This window comes from Squalius cephalus, assembly GCF_949319135.1.
Source record: "Squalius cephalus genome assembly, chromosome: 23".
Taxonomy (NCBI): Eukaryota; Metazoa; Chordata; class Actinopteri; order Cypriniformes; family Leuciscidae; genus Squalius; species Squalius cephalus.
In genome coordinates this window covers 20,554,020-20,579,191 of record NC_137144.1, presented here as the reverse complement: position 1 = coordinate 20,579,191, position 25,172 = coordinate 20,554,020, and the positions used below count along the sequence as shown (strand labels likewise).

The 25,172-nt window shown below is 37.7% G+C and overlaps 1 protein-coding gene across 3 annotated transcripts in view; it reads right to left on the bottom strand.

Moving 5' to 3' along the window:
* The window catches only part of ntrk3a (neurotrophic tyrosine kinase, receptor, type 3a), a 215,508-nt gene that overhangs the window by 12,456 nt on the left and 177,880 nt on the right, over positions 1 to 25,172 (bottom strand). For all 3 annotated transcript variants that reach the window (XM_079859110.1, XM_079859111.1, XM_079859112.1), the window contains exons 13-14: positions 9,463 to 9,593; positions 5,332 to 5,504 (exon numbers count right to left, since the gene is read on the bottom strand). In XM_079859110.1, the coding sequence (XP_079715236.1) occupies positions 5,332 to 5,504; positions 9,463 to 9,593 (304 nt within the window). The remainder of the gene's footprint in view (positions 1 to 5,331; positions 5,505 to 9,462; positions 9,594 to 25,172) is intronic.

Here is a 25,172-nt window from a genome sequence, read left to right as displayed (position 1 = left end):
TTTAAAAAGTAAATGAATTTTGCAGTGCACTAGATAGGAATTAAAGTTATATTCATGAATGCAGAAGAAAACAAATCAATGGAAAATTAAAATAAACTAATGCGGCTATTCATGTCAATGCAAATTATCAACGGAGTACTTTCCTCTTCAAAGGAAACGAATACTGTATGATGCAATTTGCATCTCTGTCAGTTTTCTCTGCCTTTTCATGAATCTATCGCCTTATAGTGTCATTACGTATGAAGCAGTTTTGACGAAACCTGTTATCCCCTATAATCCTGCTAGCTGGAAAAAGAAAGCAATTTCTGCTCTTTCGACAGAGCCCTGTCAGAAACCATGTACACCTATGTATCCACCTTGTTCAATACCGTTGTGGAAGGTTGTAACCTATCAGTCACAGTCAGATGGGCCCTGCTGACATCACAAAGCTGAATTTTACATCACAACGATAAGAAAACGGCACGCAACTGGTTTACCCAACATTCTAATGCAGGGGTTCCCAACCATTTTGTCATCTGAACCTAAACTCTCATTTAAACTAAAATATTACCTATATTGCTATACAAATTTTTAAAAAAGAATCACTACTCGAATAAAATTTTTGAAATCTAGAGTGATTACAGTCAATACATAGCTAGACAGGTCATTAGCTTTATACAATTATTGAAAAAAATAATTGTATTAAAAATTAACATTTTTGCACGCACATATTTCAAATAATTATATATTTTTTAGATACTTCTGAGAAAGTGTCCTGTGGTTAGACAAACATCTAAAATTATTTATTTATGTTGCAAATTATTTTATACTTGTGAATTTATGCAATTTTATGACCATATTAATTAAGAAACTATATGGAATAATAAAGTTTGTCTCACTGCAAGACCATTAAAAAAGGAAAAAGTCATTATAACATTAACAAACCTAAACGAAAGGGATCAGCTGATCAGTTATAGGAGCTGAAATATTCATGTTAAGCATCAAGACTTTAGATATACAAAAATGGTGCACTCATATTACTATGAATTGGAGAAATTTTAAAGCGCAATAAGGCAGAATAGTCCCATCTTCTAAAAAAAAAGAGCCAATCTCCAATTGGTAAAGTCATTGTGTAACTGCAGTGCAACTATAGAAACAGCCAGCATTCTGAGACACGCGCTTATGACTGCATCTAGAAACAAAATTTATTCAAAGAGATAGGAGTTGTACTTGCATGACTGAAATAGCTGCCCAAGAGGTGTTTCAAAGATGGCTGTTGAGTGAAATGTCTTGCCTTAAAGGGGCTATTTGTAAGAATTTCCATGAATTAATCGCTTTTTGTATTGCCAATGTATGAACAGATTGTAGCGAAAAATAGAGACTTACCCCATACTTCCTAGGTTATCTATGAAAGCCTGTAGACTAATTTGTATGTGAAGGTCTTGGATCGATTTCGCCGGGAAAATACAAAGGATGTGGCGGTTACGCTAGCTCCCGAAAGCCTCTCTTCCGAATGTCACATGGAATGAATGCTTATACAATGTTTATGATAAAGCCGAAAGGGCTATTCTGTACTGTAATGTCAATGTGTCATGCACATAAAATGGATTAATTCATAGTCTCACATAGCCAGATCTATATAGTCTATAGCAGTGGTGTTTTAAAATGAGGCAGATATAAATGTAAATTTAAATATGTATATTTAAGTCTGTTAAATAAACATTAAATTAAAAAAGAGACAAAATACAGTTCTATTTTGTATTTTTGGCAATAGCTATGTATATTTCTATTTATTAAAATCAAGTATAAATTTCATCAAGATAGTGTTTCTAAATTTATTAATAACTAGAGGTAGTAACATTTTAAACAATGTATATTTCTTGTGAACTAATGTTCAGTTTTTTTTTTTTTTTTTAATAGTCACTGATTTTCAACAGTCATCAACCTTGTACACACCACACAGTCATCATGTTTTCAGGCCCTGTTAAGTGTTATTTACTTACTTTTTAATTAGTCTTCCCCCTAGACAGCAACATAGTGTTGGCCCAGATCTGGGCCACATCTGGTACATGTGGATTCCACGCGTACTAGATGTGGGCCGGATAAGGGCCAACACTATGTTGCTCTCTGGGCCATTATCTTTATTCAGGCTAATGAGAATGTGCACAAAAACAAGTGGCGGAATTTATCACACGAACCAATCATATTCAATCATAACTGATCATATCCAATCAAAGCACGATGGAGGCAATGCCTCCTCTCACGTGACTTTCCCACATTCATTCTCAATTACCCCCCACTAAACCTCATCTGTCGACACAATGCTAGTGAATCGCAGATCTGATGGAAACATAGATCAATGCTTTCTTAACTGCTGCTTTCACACCGCTGTTATTTTTGTTGCGCGTTTATTTTGTTATTGAGACGAAGGTGCACAGCACATATTTACATATTCATCTAAAAGCCGCTCTCAGCAGCATGGACGTGTCGGGATGTTCACTGCAAAGGTATTTCCAATTTTTTACTTCTACGCGAAGAGCGAAAAAGAACTTCGCTGTGAGGGGCCTTAAATCATGTTCAGATTAAGTGTGTACGAGTGTGAGCACGTTGTTGGCTGCAGTTCACTTAACGGCCACAGGTGTCGCTAACAACAAGGGTTTCTGAATTCTACATATATACCTGTAGCCCCTTTAACGGTACTTTGGCATCAATTACCCATACAATATCACAGTCAAGTGTTATATTTTGTTTTTATTTAAAACATTTGTTTTAAAAAAATGATTTTTTTTTTTTTTTTGCCATTTCTGTCATAACCCTGGCTCACTGCAACTCCTGAGGATGATTTGTATTCCCAGAGCATCACATTGGAATTCAGTGGGTGTATAATTATGTTCAAAAATGGTCTGTGACCTCAATCAATAATAACTGATTCCCTTTGTATTTGAGATCATTTTACAAGCAAAGCATAACGATTACTGTTTACATAACGATTAAAGTCCCTGTAAAGGCAATTCTAAAAAAAAATTCTAAACATATTATAAATGTTAGAAATGTATTGCTAAATCATATTACAAAGACTGTGAACTGTGAAGTACTGAATTGTGGAGTTAGACCGTTAAACAGTTTTTCACCGTTGCTGTGTTCCGGATTTTTTGGGCGGGGCTAAAACGAGGGCTCGATGATGCACTGGAGCCCCTGAGCTCCTGGACACGCCCCTACTTGATGACGCACTGGAGCCCCTGAGCTCCTGGACACGCCCCTACTTGATGATGCACTGGAGCCCCTGAGCTCCTGGACACGCCCCTACTTGATGACGCACTGGAGCCCCTGAGCTCCTGGACACGCCCCTACTTGATGACGCACTGGAGCCCCTGAGCTCCTGGACACGCCCCTACTTGATGACGCACTGGAGCCCCTGAGCTCCTGGACACGCCCCTACTTGATGATGCACTGGAGCCCCTGAGCTCCTGGACACGCCCCTACTTGATGATGCACTGGAGCCCCTGAGCTCCTGGACACGCCCCTACTTGATGACGCACTGGAGCCCCTGAGCTCCTGGACACGCCCCTACTTGATGACGCACTGGAGCCCCTGAGCTCCTGGACACGCCCCTACTTGATGACGCACTGGAGCCCCTGAGCTCCTGGACACGCCCCTACTTGATGATGCACTGGAGCCCCTGAGCTCCTGGACACGCCCCTACTTGATGACGCACTGGAGCCCATTCACATCAGTTTGCAACTCAATCGCGAGTTTCTGTCAGTACTAGTGATGGGGACGAGACCGCCTATGCCGAGTCCGAGTCAAGACCGAGTCTTTGAAGGGTCGAGTCCGAGTCGAGACCGAGTCCGTTGGTTTTCAAATTCAGTCGAGTCCGAGTCAAGACCGAGTCTTTGAAGGGTCGAGTCCGAGTCGAGACCGAGTCTTTGAAGGGTCGAGTCCGAGTCGAGACCGAGTCCGTTGGTTAACATGGGAGGATTTGAACTTGAAACACGGAGTGTACTGACGCCTTTCCGTGGTTAAAACAACATTGCTTCTTATGTTTGTTCATGTTTATTTGAGGCTATAAATTAACTAGAAGGAAGAGATGATCGGTTCACGAGCAGCTTTAACTGATGCTCTACAGCGATCTGTCACGACACATTAAAGAGCCACAAAACGGTATTTATTGTTTAAATTTCTTTTAAAAAATGACCAAGTTTGAAAGGCGAGACTTTGTTTAATATGTTTAATATGTTCAGTCTCCTCTCTGCTCCGCGATGTATTTTTCACTGCGTGAGAACATGGTGTGGCGTGAGAACGGTGTAGCTTGTCGGACATAGCGACAGTAACTAAGGAGGCGGGTCTTTGCGAACAGTCAATTAAAATTTTCTAGTGGTATGTATTCTAGTGGACTAGTGATGGGACGAGACCGCCTATGCCGAGTCCGAGTCAAGACCGAGTCTTTGAAGGGTCGAGTCCGAGTCAAGACCGAGTCTTTGTAAGAACAAGTCCGAGTCGAGTCCGAGAAAGCAGAAATCGGTCTCGAGACCGGACTCGAGTCCGAGACCGGACTCGAGTACTACATCACTAGTCAGTACTATTAGTTACTACTACATCCTACAGTTTGCTAGCTAGCTATGCCTTCGTCACGGAAATGCGTATTACCTGGATGCGATCACGTACAAAACAGATCGGTGTCCTTATTTAAATTTCCGAAAAACTAACATATCAACAAGAGGTGGATTCATTTTGTGAAGAGCCACCTTGATGGAGAGCTGAGGATCACCGCCAAAACCCGCCTCTGTAGTGATCATTTTACATGGGATAGTTTTATAAACTTTCGTCGGAGACAACTGGGATTCATTCATTCAACCGACTATCTCCCGCCTCGGCCTTCATCCTCCCGTCGCGCCGACAACTGGTGCCATCATCGGCAGTGCGTGCCCACCAATGAGTGTAAGTTGCCTTGTGTGCTTATGTTATAATTATAGTAAGTAGTCCAGGCTCGAACATGTATGGCTTTGTAAAACAAATTAAGCTGCTAGGAGCATCCATTCCGGCTGTAGCTGTGACAGTTGAGTGTGGCGACGGCAGCTTTCCCGCGAGTGGGCGTGGTTTCAGCGCAGCCAGCGGACACGCCCCCAGCGTTTGAGAGCAGAGACTACTGCTCATTTTTTCAAGATTTTGATCGCTTATTTTATGTACTTGCCGGCTTTTTTTATCATTCAAATTTGGCTGGGTGGCTAATAACACATTTTTTCTGTGGTGTGACAAACTCAGAACACATACTTAATTTTGACTTTACAGGGACTTTAACGATTACACATCATGACATAATGTGTGTGTAGTGTGTTGATTCCATCCACACACCTGAGGAACTTGTTGAGGTCTCCGTGTTTCATGTACTCGAAGACCATGATCAGCGGGTCACCGTCCACGCAGACGCCGTAGAACTTCACGATGTGGTCGTGCTGAAGGTTGGTCAGCAGCTCGGCCTCCCGCTGGAAGTCTTTCCTCGCCGCAAGGGTGGGGTCCTTCAGGGTCTGAAGGAAGAAACAGAAGACAGACCGTTTATTGTCTAATGATCACAAAATTAGCTACTCAGCCAGGCGCTTGAGCATTGTGGGCAAAAAAGGGAAAAGTTCAATTAAAATTAAAATTTCAAAGACAAAACATTAATATTAGAGGATATCCAGGAATGAAATGTGCCTTTGTTTTTTGGTCAAAAATGATTGTGATTGTAAAAATGATTGTAGACTTTAGTATCTTGACTAATCAGAGACATTTTTGGGATTTATACTGAAATTCTTTTGACAAATAAACATATTAAAAATGTTTTTGTAATGCATGTTTGAAATGTTTAATCACAAAAAATATAATAATTAATATCTCTAACTCTTCAGCACAAACTCTCTCACCCCCCCCCCCCCCGTTCATGCAGTCTAGCTGTCCCAAAGTCTCTCTCAAACATATATACTCAAGAACACTATGATTCACAAAATACAATGATTACAAATGACTATTGATACAAATAAAAAGTAATTATACAGACACATAATACAACTGATTATGAATATTAATAAAAAGTAATAATAATACTGAAAACAATATTAATGATGAAATTTTAGTCTTCAAGAGGATATATTGTGGATATACAGGATTGAAATGTGACTTTGCTATTAGTTTTTTTATACGGTACAAGTAAATTAATTAAGGGAGCTTAAATGAGTCAGTCAGTAATAAATAATTCAAGTGAACAATTAATCAGGTTAACGGGACTAACCTCTCCAACTAATCTGTATATAAACGGATCCGTCTCTAATGGCTTATGAATCCTGAACAATTTAAAACCAATGGAGCATGCTGAGCTATTTTTGACTGTATATGTAAATGCATAATCAAAATGTAGATGAGTTGACACAAATATTATTTTGTAGACGCCGAAAGTGCTTTAAATCATTCAGGTAACATCAGACTTTTTCACAACAGTTAAATGCATGGACTAAACCAAGGGATGCCAAGGAAGATGCTCAAATTGACCAGCATGACGTCTCTGATTTGCTCGTGCCCTTCTTTGTCTTTTCTGGAAGATTAAATAGTCGCCTGTACACATCCGTCTTTTTGTCATTTTATATCCCATCATTCACAGAAAAATACCCCCCCTTAGTGGCCTTGGCCGTGATATGTCAATTGGTTTCCCAGACACTCTAGCAGCCAGATGCAGCATCACGTTGTGTTTGTGAGGAATCGCTCCTTCAATTATGTTATAATTGCGTTTCGCCCTCAGAACTCGCAGTTTAATTTTAATTAGAGCTACCGTGGGTTAATCCATATCAGGAATTGCAGAGAGGTTCATGCATTCGAGATGGATGAGGGAACCAATTCGCAGATGGCGAGGTATCTATCCCTATCCATAATGCTTTATTACTCCTGTGTTGCAAAATTGGCCACCTGCACAGGGCTGGGAAGAGCAGAGGGGATGAATCCAGCAACACCTGGGAGGCTGTCACTTGTAATAAGGGTCTGGAGGTCTTGGGCATCAGGTGGAGATGAGGGAGAGCAAAGGTATGAGAGAGACGCTGGTAGCTCTTTGGCCAAAATACAAGGAAAAACTTGACCTCTCTGAATTTGAGTTGGACAGCTTTCAAACAACAGCTGCTGCGATGGAGCTCCATGAAGAAGACGAAGCCAAGCAGCTTCCCGGAGGAACGTTTTATTGCTCAGAGGTTGTTCTTTCAAAGCTGAAGAGACTCATTTAGATTTCAAAGTATCAACTTGGCCTCAGACTAGACGTTTCTCCTACAATTCCTAAATGAAAACTACACAATTGTTGAAATACAGTGGGGGTTTAGAGCTATACAATGAATGTGGGTTGTATAGCTCAAACTAGTGTCTCATTAGATTCTTCTAAGAACAGCATGGTTTGGTCTTGGAGGAACCTAATGAGAAAATAGTTTATTGAGATCTCTGCCTTTTGATTGAATATTTTAATATCTTGACTAATCAGAGACATTTTTTTTTTTTTTTGTTAATTCTGAAATCAGACAATTCCCGCAAAATCTACTGCTGCTTTTCTTGATGGCCATCTCAGTGTACTTTGTGTGTCAAAGTTCATTGGCTGCTCCCATGTGAATAGTCCAATGGCATTTTAACTTTGACAAATGAATAGAGAAATTGGCAAATGGATTAAGAAATGGATAAACATTAATTAAATACAGGTTTTAATTTCTATTTATGCATCAATTTGGAAAGGGAGTTATTCATTTATGTCATAGTTACATTTAACTGTTTTAAACATATTAATACATTTTATTTAGATTTCTTTTTAGATTCCTTAATTATAAGTAGCCCTCTATTCTTTTTCTTAGGAAAAAAACTGAAGTCTCCTCTATTTGCTCTCCATGTAATTTAATTTCTGTTTAAAAGGGGGAAAAAACTAGATATCAGAGAGATCATTTTTGTCCAATGGGTCAGTGGTAAAACAGGGCATGTGGCTGCTTGTGTTGTTCTTCACATGAGAATCTTCTTTAGACACCATCACAAGATTCTAAAAGACACTGTCAGCTCCATCACTCTTGATCACAGCATCTCCAGAATGATGTGCTTTGCTGGATGATAAACCGTCACTAGCAGACAGTGTTATTGCCCAGATTTATTCCTCCAACCATTTTGGACTAAAGTGCAAGACCGTGAAAGCCAACAAGATCTCACTGATAATGAAAAAGAAGAAAACGTGGGAGATATATATATATATATAAAGTTAAATTAAAATCAAGTTAAATATATATATATATATATATATATATATATATATATATATATATATATATATATATATATATATATATATATATATATATATATATATATATATAGGTAGGTCGTGGGTGGATGGTTTAGGTGGTTTCCGAAGTTACGTGGGTGGGTAGGTAGGTAGGATGGTGGGTGGGTGGGTAGCTAGGTAGTTTAAGTAGTTAGGTGGGTGGGTGGATAGGTATGAAGGTAGGTTGGTGGGTGGGTGGATGCGTTAGGTGGTTTAGGTAGTTGGGTGGGTGGATGGATGGCTAGGTAGGTCGGTGTGGTGATGGATTAGATGGATTAGGTGGTTAGGTGGGTGGGTGGTTAGGTCGGTAAGTCGGTGGATGGATGGGTTAGGTGGTTTAGGTAGTTAGGTAGGTCGTGGGTGGATGGGTTAGGTGGTTTCCGAAGTTAGGTGGGTGGGTGGGTAGGTAGGTAGGTCGGTGGGTGGATGGGTTAGGTGGTTTAGGTAGTTAGATGGGTGGTTGGTTAGGTTAGTTTGTTAGGTGGGTGGGTGGTTAGGTAGGTTTATAATAGTATTTCTTAAATGATTCATATTATTTATAACATAATAAAGCTGATAATTCTTCTATTTTTTTCCTCATGTAAAAAACTCAACAAAATAAAAGTATATGTTTGACTTCATACTTCAACATGTCAGCATCTGTGAAACCTTGAAACTTTGACATTTCGAAACCGACAGACAAACTAGCGGACTTATAGATCAGCACTGATCTGAAGACCTCCTTCAATAGACTGCCTCAACTCACTGGACGGTGAGTTCCTTGACCTTGGTGAATAGTCCCATGTGGTAAACCATGTTAAGGCATTATCCAGGAACTGTCTGCCCACAGCGATGACTCATTCCACTCCGTCTATGCCATGAAGACTAAACCACAGCACTGCAATATCTTAATACCCCCCCAAACCTTGTATCAATGCCAAATATTAAACGCTATTGTAGCTGATCTCTCCTCGGAGCACAGCAGAGCTCTTTCCATCATTGATCTTAGTTAACAAATCCTCCACCACCAAGACGTCTAGCGATCGTTCCCTGAAAGAAACCCCGCTCTAGCGGGCACAGGAGGATCAACTTTATATGTCATTCGAGGGGGGCTGGAAAAAGGGGCTTGACCTTTCGAATGAGTCCTGTGTAACTGGAGAGCACTACGGCCCTGCTGGAATGGAGGGATCATCTCTTACCTTGACAGCCACCAGCATCTTGTCCTTAGTGGGGCTTAGGTTGTAGCACTCTGCCAGGAACACCTTCCCAAAGGCCCCTTCGCCCAGTTCCCTCTTGAGCACGATGTCTCTGCGCTTAATGTGCTGTACATCTGGAGGGGGAAAGAGAGAGAGAAAGAGAGATTGAAAGGATTGTGTGACAGTCTTCCTGCGGGTGGAGCTGCAAAACAGAGATTGAGAAATGTTTGAATTTCCTAAGTCGGATTGCTGTCACTCAGGCTGATCAGGTAACTTAAAGGAACGTGGCACCAGAAACCAAGTCTTTTATGACATATGGAGTGAAAGAAAAATGAATTAAAATAAACCAGAAGAAATGAAGATCAATTCACACAGAAATTTGTAAAAATGGTACAACACATACATTTTGGGGAATATATATATATATATATATATATATATATATATATATATATATATATATATATATATATGTACACACACACACTAATTATAATCATTAAAAATGTATTTATTATCATTGTTATAATAATAGCTATAATAACAATAATAATAATAATATTAAATATAAATTAAATAAAATTAATAATAATAAAATAATATATTTATTTATTTAAAAAATAAAATTAAAAACCACCAATTACACCAATTCCTAAATATGTCACATAGAAGGCAAATATACTGTACATACTATTTAATTTTGCGTTTACATTATAAAGGGTAATGCGAGGTAATGCAACCTTGCAAAACATGATGCACTGAGGCAACCTTTTGATGTAATTTTGTTTTTCAGCATTCATGTACTTAACACTTTTAACCTAGAAAGTTTCTGTGATCTCTGAAACCATTTCATTTAACCCGACTGCTAAAACGTGTGCCTGTGGTGTATGTTTACGCAAAATACACACACATTTGCATTGTTTTACACCAGAATCTTTGTGCGAGCTCCCATTGGGAGCCTCAGTGTGAAATGATCTAAACACAAGAGATCAGGTGGATTTGCCACTGAAACAGAGACGAATGAAGTCACGCTTGGTCCACTGGGCAGGGTAATGGAGCAGATACCAGTATGCTGCCGGTTCATGTCCCCGCAGAGCCTTACTGCGGCTCTGCCCTTGAGAGAGGAATGTAACCTCAAACACCCTAATAAATATCGCCACAACATTAAAGACGGCAGGTGATAATCTGCAGATCATCTCCTGTCTGATTTTGATGTACAGATAATCACTGGATGTTATAAAGAAATGTATCTATAGAACAACATATAATGGGTCACCATGAGAAATAAAAGCAACCAAGAAAAGCTTTCCAGAAAGTGGTTGTTTTGTAGTCTCTACTTCAGACTACTTCAGGAAGGCAAAAGTAACCACTTTAGATATGTAAAACAAATAAAGAAATGTATAAAAAGACTTGCAAGCTTCCATTCTGAAACAATCAGAGCCTTGGCAAACTGACAATAACACAAAAGTAACTACTACTTTTACTTACAGTAGGCTTCATTCATGAAACACAAGCAGAACCAAGTGTAAAAAACAAACAAACACATTCTTATGTAAATGGTCTGAATTAAATGTGACAGTAAGAATATCTTTACAAACAATTTACACAGAAATTTGTTTGAATATTTTTACAAATCAAATCAATCAAATCAGTAATATTTATCATTATAGTTTATTTGTATTGGAACAATCTTAGAAAAATGCATTGTACATAGACATTATAGCACAAGCCAATTTGTGAGCACACACACACACAGTGTTTTCATGTTTTATGTGGACTTTCCTTAGAGACAATGATTTTTGTACTGTACAAACTGTATATTATATCCTCATACTCACAGAAAACATTCTGCATTTTTATATTTTCAAAAAATATAATTTACACCAAAACCTATGTGAACATCTTGGCAGAACGCAAAAGAATTCAAATATCCCATACATCCCATATTGTTTCCACCACAATGTCCCTTCAGTGGCTCCTTAGTAACACAATAATGCATTGCTCATACTTTTTCCTGAGTAACCTTTCCTAAAGTCGATGACCCGTTTACAATACGAATAGAAACGTCAAAACGAGCAGATTTAAACGTGGCTACCGAAGCGCAAGTCGCCATGATGTAAGGCAGCCTGAGCGGGTCTTTAATCTCTGTACCTTCCACCTGTTTCCATTCCCAGCTCCCAGTCTGCTGCGAGGCAGCGAGCTCCATATGGCCGACCGAGACGGCATCTGGTATTTACTCCAAACAGGAGTTTTGGATAAGCCACCGTCCAACGTCAACACTTACTGGCCAAAGTTACGAGTCATTCTATTATTTATTTTTTTCACCAGCAGAAAGGCTAATTTTGTGATGAAAAAACTAATATTGATGAATGGACAGCACTCAAGGATAGCCTTTTAAAACAAAAGCAGGCAAACGCCGCATTCTTCATCTAAGCAGAGCACCTAATCAGCAGAAACAAATTAGGGACAATTTCATTAGGGCTGCCGAGCCAATTGCACTTTGTGGCAGGCATCCAACGACGATGGTAAATATTTCAGCACACTCGATTGTACGAGTCTCCGTCGCAGAAGTTTTTTTTTCCTTTAAGATTAAGACAAAGGACGGCGAATACATGCATTACTTCCAAACTAATTAAAAAGCAATTATTTAATCAGGACAGAAAAAGACGATGGGAGAGAGGTTGAGACAAAGATGGAGGGAGAGAAAGGGCTTTGTTTTCTCCGTTTCCTGTCCTCCATTTTCTTGTGAGCGATAGGTTCACAATTAGCAGGTGACGGACGCACTGGAAACGTTTGCAGCTTGCAGCGCAATTAAGAAAGTTACAAATTGCGCGGGCTAATTGTCTTATTACACCAACTGTTGTGTTGCGTTCACCTCACAGGCTGCATTGTGAGAGGGCAGTCAGGAGAAGAGGTTACCCGCGCTAGACGTCGTCTGTCTAAACACAGCGAGCAGCTGGGAATACAGGACATCGACTTCATCCTAATTAGGCGGTTTTTCCCCCCACCGCTTTCCTGCAGATGTTTACTTGGTGTCGCTGAAAATGACACAACAGACCAAACCAAAGCTGATTTGGGTTCAAATGCATGTAAAATGCATGTAAATCGCTGCTAGAAAACAAAAACAAAAACAGGATTATGCTGGACTTTCCCTAAAGCAACGCTAAATGAATCCGAGAGAGCACCTGTTCGTTTCCAGTCAGCCACAAAGTCATTTCCTCCTGCGTGATGACTTGATGCACTTACACCCGTTTTGTAAATGGCTCCTTTTTAAGATACTACACTCTCTAAAGTCTGAGGATAAAATTAAATCAACAAACAGGCCAAAATAAAATTAGTGTTGAGTACAGGGAAATGGGAAATCTGGAGCATTGTTGCTGAGAACCTGAGATGCTTTACGAATAATTTTTTTAATCCCTTCAAAACTCCCTGAATCAAATTCAAAATGAATCTTGAGGCACCTGAACAATCCATCCCTAACTCCTGATGGACATTTTTGGTTTAAACTAACATTTTGGGCCTATTTACATCTGGTAAGATAGAGATTGGCATGGTAATGGATGTGGCAATGCTAATGTATATGGTATTTGCGTAATAGATCTGCTACGCTGCTGCAGAGCAAGTACAGAGACTTGCAACTGCCAATACGTTCACAGACATTGATGTGAGCATGTAAGACATAATGTTGCTGCTGCACATGTAACATACATGATTTAACCCTCGTAGCAGATCTATACAGGTGGAGCTGGGGAAGGTGGAGGGTTTCTGAGAGCACGCTGCATACTACTAACAGCAACACTACTGGTATTTGTTTAAATGTTGAGCCGTAGCTCATTGGCCGCTGATGCAACAACAGCAACCAATCAGCTGTGCTATGTAGATAATGACGTGATTGCTACCAAATTAAAAACCTATTAGCCTGCACCATCTAGAGTTTCATGACAGAACTAGGTATGTGTTTTTACTGATTTGTAAAAATGGTTCCATTTACACTTGACCACATAAATGCGTCTCCGCAAATGAATATAAATCCAATAGGGCTGTCAAACGATTAATCGCGATTAATCGCATCCAAAATAAAAGTTTGTGTTTACATAATATATGTGTGTGTATGGAGTATAATTATTTTCTATATATAAATACACACACATGCATATATATTTAAGAAAAATGTGTTATTTATATATAAAATATTTATATATAATATAAATTATATATAATATAAATATATATACACAGTATATACATGCAAATATTTCTTAAATATATACATGCATGTGTGTGTATTTATATTTAGAAAATAATTATACTCCATACACACACATATATTATGTAAAAACAAACTTTTATTTTGGATGCGATTAATCGCGATTAATCGTTTGACAGCCCTAAAATCCAATCTTCGATTCCTGCACAACATCCCGCTTGCTGAAGAGATACTCATCTACAGAGGTGCGTGTTGCAGTAGCGCTGTCATATCTGGCTATAAGCATATCTGGCATGTCATATAGCCTATAACATGCTTTTATTTTTTTTTACATTTTGGGAGGTAAAATTGACGTGGCTTCAACAACTAGATGCATTTATATTTGTCCAGTTTAATTTGGAATCCGTCTCAAACCACCTTCTGAATTGGTTTGAGTGATCAGATTTAAATCCATCTCAAAAGTGTTTCGGAGGGTATTTACACCTGATGATCAGACAACTAAATAAATCAAAAAAATTAAACCTATTTTTAAAATAACCAATATTTATTTATGCAATAATCTGACCCATACATTGTGGTAACATTTGGATAAATTATAACCCAGATATTATTATTTGTTCTGAGACTTACTAGAGTCTACTACTTTTGAATAAAAAAATAATAATTGACTAATTGATTTATCACAAAATAAAAAAATAAACATGAAAGCCAAAAAGTAATGCATCAAGAGATATTGTTCGCCCAGTATTTTAACCTAATTAAAAATAACTTGTGCCTTGAGAGCAACACGCCCACATTAAATAGATCCCCGTGTGACAAGGCCACACTGTGTTTGCAAAGATGTCCAAGTGTTATTTTTTCACAGTCTCTGTTAAATGAGCACATGTGCTATACAAGCGCCCTCAAGATACTATTAATAAAGCATGGGGGTGTGCAGCCATTTGCAGGCAAGGTTAATGCGAGCCTGTCTTCTGCGGTGTCCCTGGTTGCGTGTTTACATCCTTTGCTTACTATCGAGACTGGCTGTCAGAAGAAGGTCCGCTAGGATTGTCGGAGGGGGCCGTGGGACGTGTTCATGTCTGTAAATGCACACACACACCCTCTCCCTGTCCATCAGAAGACAGACTGCAGTGCATAGACACGTCCACTTGACAACCATGTGTCCTACATCCTCACTCTCCTTCAAGAACACATAACAAAGCATCTCTAGTTCACAAATCAGGCCTGTTGTGAAAACAAACATCTCGGAGGACTAAATGCAGGTAGGTTTATGTAATTGCCACAAATAAAGTATATGAAGAGCCTCTAAATAAGATTTTTATACATAGGATAAGAAAGTGTGTATCCATCGGTCGATATATATATATATACACAGTGTATAAGGGATACATTTTTTTCTCATTTTTGACCCCTAGCACATTTGTAATCTAAAATGTAATCTATATGTAATCTAAAAGCAGACATATGTAGGAAAATAAATATGGCTCGTAGCCAAATATGGAACGCATGCTCCGTGTGGCTATTCGCTGGCACAATACCACGGATATTGGGTATGCATTATTGTGATGAATATCTTTCCCCAGGTCCTTCCTACAGGGGCATTTCAAATACAACATGGTACGATAGATCTAAACACACCATTTTAAAGGCCTACATGTCAACTGAATAAAAAAAACATACCTGCAAGATGAATTACCTGCTTCCTCTGTTCTCATGAGGAGAAGACAATTGTAATGCATAATGATTATATTGTCTGACTCATACAATAAAAAAGGCATCATTGTTTCATATATAGGGGAGCGCGGGGCACAACCTAACGCGGGGTTAGTTGTAACACGCTTGTTTTAAATACTTCCGCACATGCTTGGATGACGAAACTTTGTGTATTTACTAGTTGCCATATCAACACTATATAGAAAAAAAAAATCCGCCAAAATTATTTATTTTTTGGAAGATATCCATAGACATTTATTAAACCATAGCAAAAGTAAATTTCTTACTAAGTTAATTTTTCATCTCTATTTTTTGTGTTTATTTAAAATAAGACAAATCTGATATTATTTTAATCTCCAAGATGTTATTTAACAGTTGAGATAGTTATTTAATGCTTCGCTAACTAGCAGAAGACACTAGCAGGGTTTAAATCCCAGTTGTGCAGGCGAGGGCATGTTGTAACACTGCGTTACAATGTGCCCCTATTAGAAATATGCTATTATATTCTATACTTTTATTAATTTTATTGAGAAAACATGAGAAAAAGGTGAATAAAGACTGAGAGTCAATGTTCAAAAATTACTAATTATTTATTTGTTTTGAACTATGTTGTATAGCTGTGTTTTCATGTGTTCGTAGTCAAAACTCAAAAATGAGTTTATATTTAATTATTAAAAATTGCCATTATTTTATATGAAAAAGTTTTTTAATTGTATTTTATTTAGAAAATATTTTAGTTTGTTTTGTATATTTTTTTTATTAGATCAGATAACATTTTAAGCTGTCATATGGTCATGTTACAATGTGCCCCTGCACATGTTACAATGTACCCCACCTATGGGGCATGTTGTCACATTTCACTTCCATTCTTTCGGGGTATATCAAGAAAAAAGTATATACTGTATTGATAAAACAAAAACACATAATTGTACTAGACATGTGGGAAATGAATGTGGGAAAAAATAAATACTCTGAACCATAAGTAGATTTACACAAACTGAGAAAGTCAAAAAGCGTTACTTTGTGCCCCGCTCTCCCCTATAATGCTAGAGGTAATGCTGGTATTGTCACATTTTAAACATTTCAGTACCGACTTAATACAGAAGTCAGCACTTTTGACAGCACTAGTTGCCAGTATTGGCAGCAATGGTCTTGTCGCAAATATTGCATTGCGCTCTGTTGGTATCGAGCCTGTTGAAATGTAGCCACACTTTTGATCTTTTCCACATTTTTTACATCTATGGGGGTTGGTACGCTTACACACCACAGACGTGTGAGCCACGTCTCTGGGCAAAACTGCCATAAACTAGTATTATTCCTTGATGCCTCGCCAAAGCCAATCATGCTGCATGCTTATTGGCTCACTGACGTTGACGAGATTAATCCATTAGGTATCGAAATTTGGTAATTCGGTCGGTGACTAAGGATTGAAGTAAAAAAAAAAATATAATAATAATAATAATACATAAATGTAAAAACAGGATACTAAAATATAAAATAAATGGATACTAAAATATAAATGTAAAAGCAGGATACTAAAATATAACATAAATGGATACTAAAATATAAATGTAAAAGCAGGAAGGGGTGGTTGTAAAAAGTAAAAGACTAAGCAATTCGAGACTGCGTCAGATTCCCAAACGACAAAAACGGGGTAAGCAAACATGACAATCACATGAATAAGAGATGAAGCTTAACCGCGGGCACTGGCGTGTGAAAAAGCTTGTTGATGATGTGTATGGAGAGAATGTGCTCAAGAGCAAGATTTGAGCTTTGTGGTGGTGTCGTACATATAGGAGAGGTGAAACGTGAACAATGACAGTCAGTTTGCCACTATGAGTTAGTCATTCATGCACTATAAGACAGGGAATAACAGACTAGGCTGGGATGTTTATACATGAGTGTCTATTGCCACTATATGAAGCAAAAAACAGCGAATGCATTCTGCGGCAACAATACTAATCGGTCTATTGTGACACTGAAATCGATGTATATCGAAAAAGATTTTATGAAAATGCCTACAAGATAGAGCTGTAATCATCTGCCAGGGCTGTGATGCTTTTCGAACAAAATAAGAGGAAATCAGGAAGTTTAAAAGAGGAAATAAATTAAATTGTGCAATGCTAGCATCAAACAATTGATTTTAGATCTTTAGTTTATAAGTGTATATTGTTTGACAATTTTAGAAAATCATACAACAAAAAATTCCGGCTGTTGGACGGAAGACTTGCATCTCCAGAACCTTTATATATGTTCAGGCACTTGCATGTGTCATTTTCTTATTAACATTTTACCGAAATGCTCAAATGGAGTTATGAGGATTTTGACCAGCAAATTTCGGAGAATTTCGGACAAACAGCACATGTGTCCGTTAATAGAATGGCCACATCTGGCAGGCAGTAAGCGCATCGCATTATGTTTTCATCAACTTACAGGTTTACTGCAGCTATGTGGGCGGCTGGGCACTCAGTTTTGTTCTGTTATTTGGAAAAAATCTCATGTTATTAAAGATGAAATGCTATTCATAAGCTATTTAAGAAAATATTGTCTATGACTCAACAACAAATGCTAGACTAAGACACTTTTCTCCACTCCTCAAATACAAAACATTAGCCTTTATATACTGTATATATATATATATATATATATATATATATATATATATATATATATATATATATATATATATATACACAGATATATATATATATATATATATATATATATACAGATATATATATATATATATATATATACATATATCCATATATATATATATATATATATATATATATATATATATATATATATATATATATTAGGGCTGTCAAAAGATTAATCGCGATTAATTGCATCCAAAATAAAATATTGTTTTTACATAATATATGTGCGTGTACGGTGTATAATTATTTTCTATATATAAATACACACACATGCATGTATATATTTAAGAAATATTTGCATGTATATACTGTGTATATATATTTATATTATATATAATTTATATTATATATAAATATTTTATATATAAATAACACATTTTTCTTAAATATATATGCATGTGTGTGTATTTATATATATAGAAAATAATTATACTCCATACACACACATATATTATGTAAACACAAACTATTATTTTGGATGTTAATCGTTTGACAGCACTAATATATATATATATATATATATAACACTATACTAGTTCAAACAAACAGTTCTTTATTTACTCTTGCATTACAAACGAGCAGAGAAGGTACAAAATGTGTGCAATACTAGTTATAAGGTTTTACTAACAGTTTGAGGATCCAATGGAGTTACAAGGTTTAGTCACAATCTCTTTTTAAAACTTTTCATTGGTTAAATATTTGCAAAACCCGCAGACAGACGTAAAGGGTGACCGATAGTAATTATTTATGAAAAAAAAGTAAAATATGGAGATATGAGGTTTCAACACAAGTAAATGATACAATTTTTAGTTTCAAAAATCCTGCGAGTAGGATAGATGTATAATACTGCCTCAAAGGAGTTTACAAACATCCCAACTTGACACTTATGTTCTGAAGCTTTCCCTGGAAGATTCACATTCATTAGATACGTCATCCCTTGTTGTGTATGCGTGAACGAGCACGCGCATATAAACACACACGGGTCATTTAGACCCAGTGCTCTCATTTATCTTGTACCTGAGAGTACATTTGTGTACTGGGGTCTGTGATAGGCTTTTTCAGACGAGCTCTTGAGAGATGAAAAAGCTTGAGCCGTGTCTCCGAAAATAATGAATGCATTACTATTGAAAACACACCGGGCCAGAAGTCAACAAACATAATTCAACCAGATTTATATACAAACCAATTTATGTACCAAACCAGGATAATCCACAAAGCACGCATACCGTTCGATGTTTCGCCCCAGGTAATTGTGATTTAGTATATCGTCTCTCGGGCGACAGATGACGGAGGTCGATGCATAAAAGTTACAGCATCAAAACAGTGATGTCAGTCACATCCCTACCTTAATAGCTAGGCCTTTATTTATAGCTTTATTGGGTTAATTAATTAGGTTGCAGTGGCAGCAGGCTAATGATTTTATCATGCTGCATATTGTGGGAGAACGGACGGGGAAAGGGAAGGATGATGAGGAGACGTGATGAAGGTTATACATGGTTGGCAAATGACCGTTACGCCACTATGTTGCAATTAGAGTGTTTTAATGAGTTGGAGGGGGATGCATTAGCATTTATAGTGTGGTACAAGTTATCAACAGGGCAAACGACACAAGAGAGAGCATGACATGGCTAAAGTTGTTTATATTAGCAGTTTTTTTAGTTTTTTTTTTAGGGGCAATTGTAGGATTTCAGTCTTTGGAAGGCTCAGCCCCTTGTAGTGCGCCATGTTTTCCTTAAATGCATAGTTTGCCATCATATACCCACCCTTAAGTCATTTAAAATATGTATGACTGACTCTCTTCTGTGGAAACACAAAAGAAGGAATGCCCATACAATGAAATTCAATGGGATCCAAAACAGCATTGGATCCCATTAAATTTAATAGTATGAATGGACAAAAAAAGAAAAGAAAAAAGAGAGACTTTTTTCAAAATAATCATCTTTGCGTTCCACAGAAATAAGAACATCATACATATTTGGAATTAAAAAAAGCATGAGAAAATGACCATACAATGAAAGCCAATGGGCTCCAAAAACGTGATTCCATTGACTTTCATTGTATGAACCAAAAAAAAAAAGATGACTCATAATAGCATCTTTTGTGTTCCACAAAAGAAAAGGTCGTACAGGTTTGGAAAGACATAAGCAAGAGAAAATGATAACAGATTTTTTTTAATATCCATTGTATCTCTCAAGACATGAAAACGATTTTTTTTATTTTAGAAAAATTAAATAAATATATTACATTTATTTTACTTGTAGAGAATTCACTTAAAAAAAAAAAAATAATGCACTTACATAAGCGTTTCTCAAATGAGCATCTTGATTTCAAGCAAAGTAAAGGCTCTTTCTAAATATGCGATCATGTTAAAAAATTGAGTGCTGTTTATTAGAATAAAGGGTTGGCACATCTTACCCCACTACCCACTATGCAATCAAAATTCAAATATTTATATTAATTTTTTTTAAAACAAAGCAACTTTGCAATTGATGGTCGCTGGATGTTGTAACTTTGGCACCACTTTGACTTTACATACAAATATAAGGCTGCTAATAAACTTTTCCATTTTAGTAGATGATTTTTTTATAATAATTAAGGGAAATCACATAAATCACAAATTTTGAGAGGTCTCACTGGGCTGAAGTCCCCTTAAGAAGGTCTCACATTGCCTTTGAAGTAACATTAACAAACTAAACTAAATTCAACATTCATCATGTTTGACAAACACAACTGCAGCCAACTGGATCCAGAACTGAGAACGTCATTACTGATGCAACTTAACACATCAGAAAGCCTCAAACTATCCCAGTCTGCGTAAACATTTCATGCTATGACGACTGGGGCCCGAATGGAAGAGATTAAGACATAGATGGATGAGAGGAAGGGGGCATGACATCTGGAGATGGGGTAGAGCGCTCGGATTCAAGTCAATCTTTTGATATTGATTGCATCTGGGGCAAATTCATTTCCAGCATATGATCTGAGAGCAAAGAGCGGCGATTGCTTGCCGGTGGGATATGGGAGGGTGCGAGGAGGTACCGTCCTATCAATTACCCTGAAGTGTGTGGCTTTTAAACAGAGATCCCGATGCTGCCTTAGATGGCACTAATCATTGTATCCTTTCCTTTGATGATTTGGCATTTGGCTCTGGATGGGATGTTGTTATGGGTTCCTGGCTCCAAGAAAAGAGTGTGAGGGAAGGGATGAAGGGAGGCACACAAGGGAGGGAGGGATGGAGGAAGAAGATGAAAAGTGAGAGAGAGAGCAGACGGGGAGGACCGTGATGACCTCATCCAGAGGACCGAGCGACTCGAGTCTCATTCAGATATGGCTATAAAGATCTCATCTGTCATAGTTTCTCTGATCATTAAGCGATTTAAAACTTGATATCTCCTGCCAGCCCTCAGGACCAAGAGCTTTCTGATAGGTGGTACAGACGGCAAAGCTTAAACAGCATTTTGCCCGACAGGAAAAGTTTAATAAACACATTGTGAACTCTGTGGAGAACAAATAGGTGTATTTTGGTTATCACAGATTAGCTGTGTTTGAGCAACGTTAGAGATGCGGTGCAAATTGGTTTCTGAGGGCTTCCCTTTTTCAGGTGATGCATAGGTCTTGAAATAACAGATCAAAAAAGTCTGCAACTCGCACGCTACAAGCGCAGAAAACGAACATCTCAAGTCAAACTGTGTTAGGAAGAGTGACAAGATGGACTCTAGTAAAAAAATAGGGCTGGCAATCAGACAAAAATGATACGTAATTACATAATATGACAAATAATTGCATAATATTAATGAAAAATGTCAGACAGATTAAAACGTACAATGTTATAGATTTGTGCATCTAACACTCTAATGCATAATCCACTTGCATTAGAGTCTTAAAGGGTTAGTTCACCCAAAAATGAAAATTCTGTCAGTAATTACTCACCCTCATGTCGTTCCAACCCCGTAAGACTTCTGTTCATCTTCGGAACACAAATTAAGATCTTTTTTATTGGGATCGAAAAAATACATAAATACATCCATCAGCGCATAGAATGCAAATATCGGATTCCATCTGGATGACTCAGGCCTGCCATAACTACAGTACTGTCATTTAAACCAGCCCAGGGAAGCAGTTAAAAAGATAAAAACTTGAGGCCTCTCCAAACATCATGCAAAATGATTACCCTTGACTCAAGCAAAAGAGCCTAGCGCACTGGAAATCTGTTCCTTGAATGCTCGCATTCCATCATTCCTGCTGCACAGTGCTCTCCCATTACCAAACAGGCTCTCCGTTAATGTCCTGCAAGAAATCTAAAGCTATCATCTAATACAAACTGACAGATGATAAAAATACAGATTCATTAAAACGCCAGCTCCGGAGCGCCAGGAGGCAGAGCCAGGGCTGAAGGAATAATAGGACCTCGGGCAGATATGTATCTGTCATTAGGCCAGCAGAACAGTCCAGAGTCTCACCCCCTTCAACGCTCCCTAATAAGGATTAATTTCCTGCGGTGGTTACACCTGCAGCTAATGGGACAAGGCCGACCGCAAGGTGCGCACCATCAGCACGCTTATTGTCAGGCAAAGCTCCCCATGGTTCACCGGAGAAGGTCATCAGTCTTTTAGACGGGTTTGATTCTTTCAAGAGGGGAACGTCAGAAAGGAAAATATTAATAAAGTGCTGTGATTTAAAAATCATTTGATATGCATGGGGTTTTTAGAGAGCCCAGTTAACTCATGTCAAATATCAATGTGCTAAAAGGAAAGGTTGTGATATGGCAGTAAGCATAAATGTGATTTACTTAAGCAGAACATTTACCAAGATCGACACCAATTTCAACCAACCAATCAGATTTTAGGACTAGGTTTAGGGTTTGTACTGTAGAGACTGTTCAAAAGTTTGGGGTCAGTAAGATTTCTTCTCTTATGCTCACCCAGACTGGCTTTATTTGACCAAAATATAGTAAAAACAGTTTAAATAACTGTTTTTGATTTGTAATAAACTGTAAAACATAAAAACATGTACATACATACTAAATGTAATGTATTCCTGTGAAGGGAAAGCTGACATTTTAGTAGCTTTCAGTGTCACATGATCCTTCAGAAATCATTCTAATATGTTGTTTTTGTGATAAAAAAATAAAAAAACACTAAAAAACCTTTCATAGTAATAGCAATGTTCAAAACAGTTGCGCTCATTAATATTATTATGGAAACGTGATGCTTTTTTCCAGGATTCTTTGATGAATAGAAAGTTCAAGAAATAGCATTTATCTTTTGGAATATTATAATGTCTATGTCCTAATTGAATGCATCCATGCTGAACAAAAGTATATTTTTTAAGTACTGACACCAAGCTTTTGGAATGGTAGTGTATATATACTGAGATATTGAATTATTATTTGTTGGCTTTCATTGTATGGATAAAACAATTGAAACTCTCTTCAAAATATCTTCTTCTTAAACGCGCATCCACCGTAAAGACATCATAAAAGTGAAATCTATTTACAGCTATCTCCTGATTCACCATGCTCAAGGAATAAAAACATATTCATCTCTATAAACAGCATTTGTTGCATCCTCAGAGCTGTTATTGAATCTATTGCTATGGTGCATCATGCTATTTCTACTGTAACAACACAGGATTGCTTCCAAGATAGACACTATTCTTTGTCCACCATGATTTATAATTCTATAAAGGTAAACCTCTGCCTCTGGACGTGAACAATCCCAAGGTTTATCATTCTTTTTTTGTGTCTGGAGCACAAAAGCAGAGAAAATAAGGACATATTTTTCAGTGCATTGTGTTTGTATTGAAGTTGCTTGAAGTAAATAAGTTTCTAAAAGGCCCTCAAGAGTGCCGTTATACTCAGGCAATTTGGCAATTTCAGACTGAAATGGTTTCTTTCTAAACTTTCTGAAGTTCTTTCATGGAAACAAGTGGAAGAAATAGTTTCTGGTATACCTCACTTATGTCACTTTGGTAGAAACATCACAGTGGTACTGGTTTAACACAGTTTTGCACTTGCTGACTGAGGTCAACACTTAACTGGATGTTTCTTGACATTTTTTGACTAAATGGTTGGAGATAAATGTCCCATGCTGATATATGCTTGAGGGCTTTCTTCTGGGCTGACAGGGCTGAAATATGCAACCCAGTAAAATGAGATGGAACGCAATTGGGGCATGAATTCCTTGACAGTTTTTCCGCTGTTTTATAGGTAATTCTGGCTGTTCTTACATGCAGATCCAAGTGATTGCATGGGAAAATTACAAAATGGCTCCTGTTGAGCAACTGAGCTCTACTTTTTGCTTAAAAACACGATCACTCGATTTGGAAGCAAAACCAGTTGGGAAACCAATGGTGGGGATTTACTGCAAAAAATCAGCTGAGATGAAATAAGCAAAGTCAGTCTACACAAAATTAGTCCACACAGAACTTCGCTTTGAACCTCTCTGCACCAAACCGACAGCAGCAAAGGGTCTGTAACTCTTTAAAGCACTCTTCTTCTCTTATCTTGCCAGGAAACAGAAGAGAAAGATCATCATCTTTAATGCTGTTTGAAAGAAAGGTGCTCTGTCAAAACAGATAAGGCTGTTCTTTTCTCTTTTCTTGGTTTCACACAGTAAAAGCAATCCTTTATCATAAAAAAGATTGAAAAGAAGAATGAAAAACATATATCCTTTAGCCCTTGAATGTTCCATCCCATGTAACAAAATATTAAATTTTAATGTATTTTAAATGTTACCATGTACAAAAATGATGGATGGATGGCTGGCTGGATGGACGGACGTTTCATTGCTCCACATGTATCTCAATGCTTCCAGTAGAGATCTGTGTGCCTTGTGACAAAAAACTGCTGCTAGCTAATGTATAGACTATATTCTTCAGTACTTGAAGTTTGTATTTTCAAATGTGCTGTGGAATTCTGTGGGGTCCTTTAATGGGTAATTGGGGTGGAATGAGTTCGCTGCTAAAATGCCAGAAGGTTCTTGGTTGAAGTCTAGAGAGAGATGATTACAGGGAAGAGGCTTGGGTAATTGACGGCCATTGAACAAAGGGATCACTGCTTCGACAGAGTTTGGCCAACATTTCCACAGGCCTTGCATTTAGCCAGCCTGTAATAATGAAGCTGTGTGTCT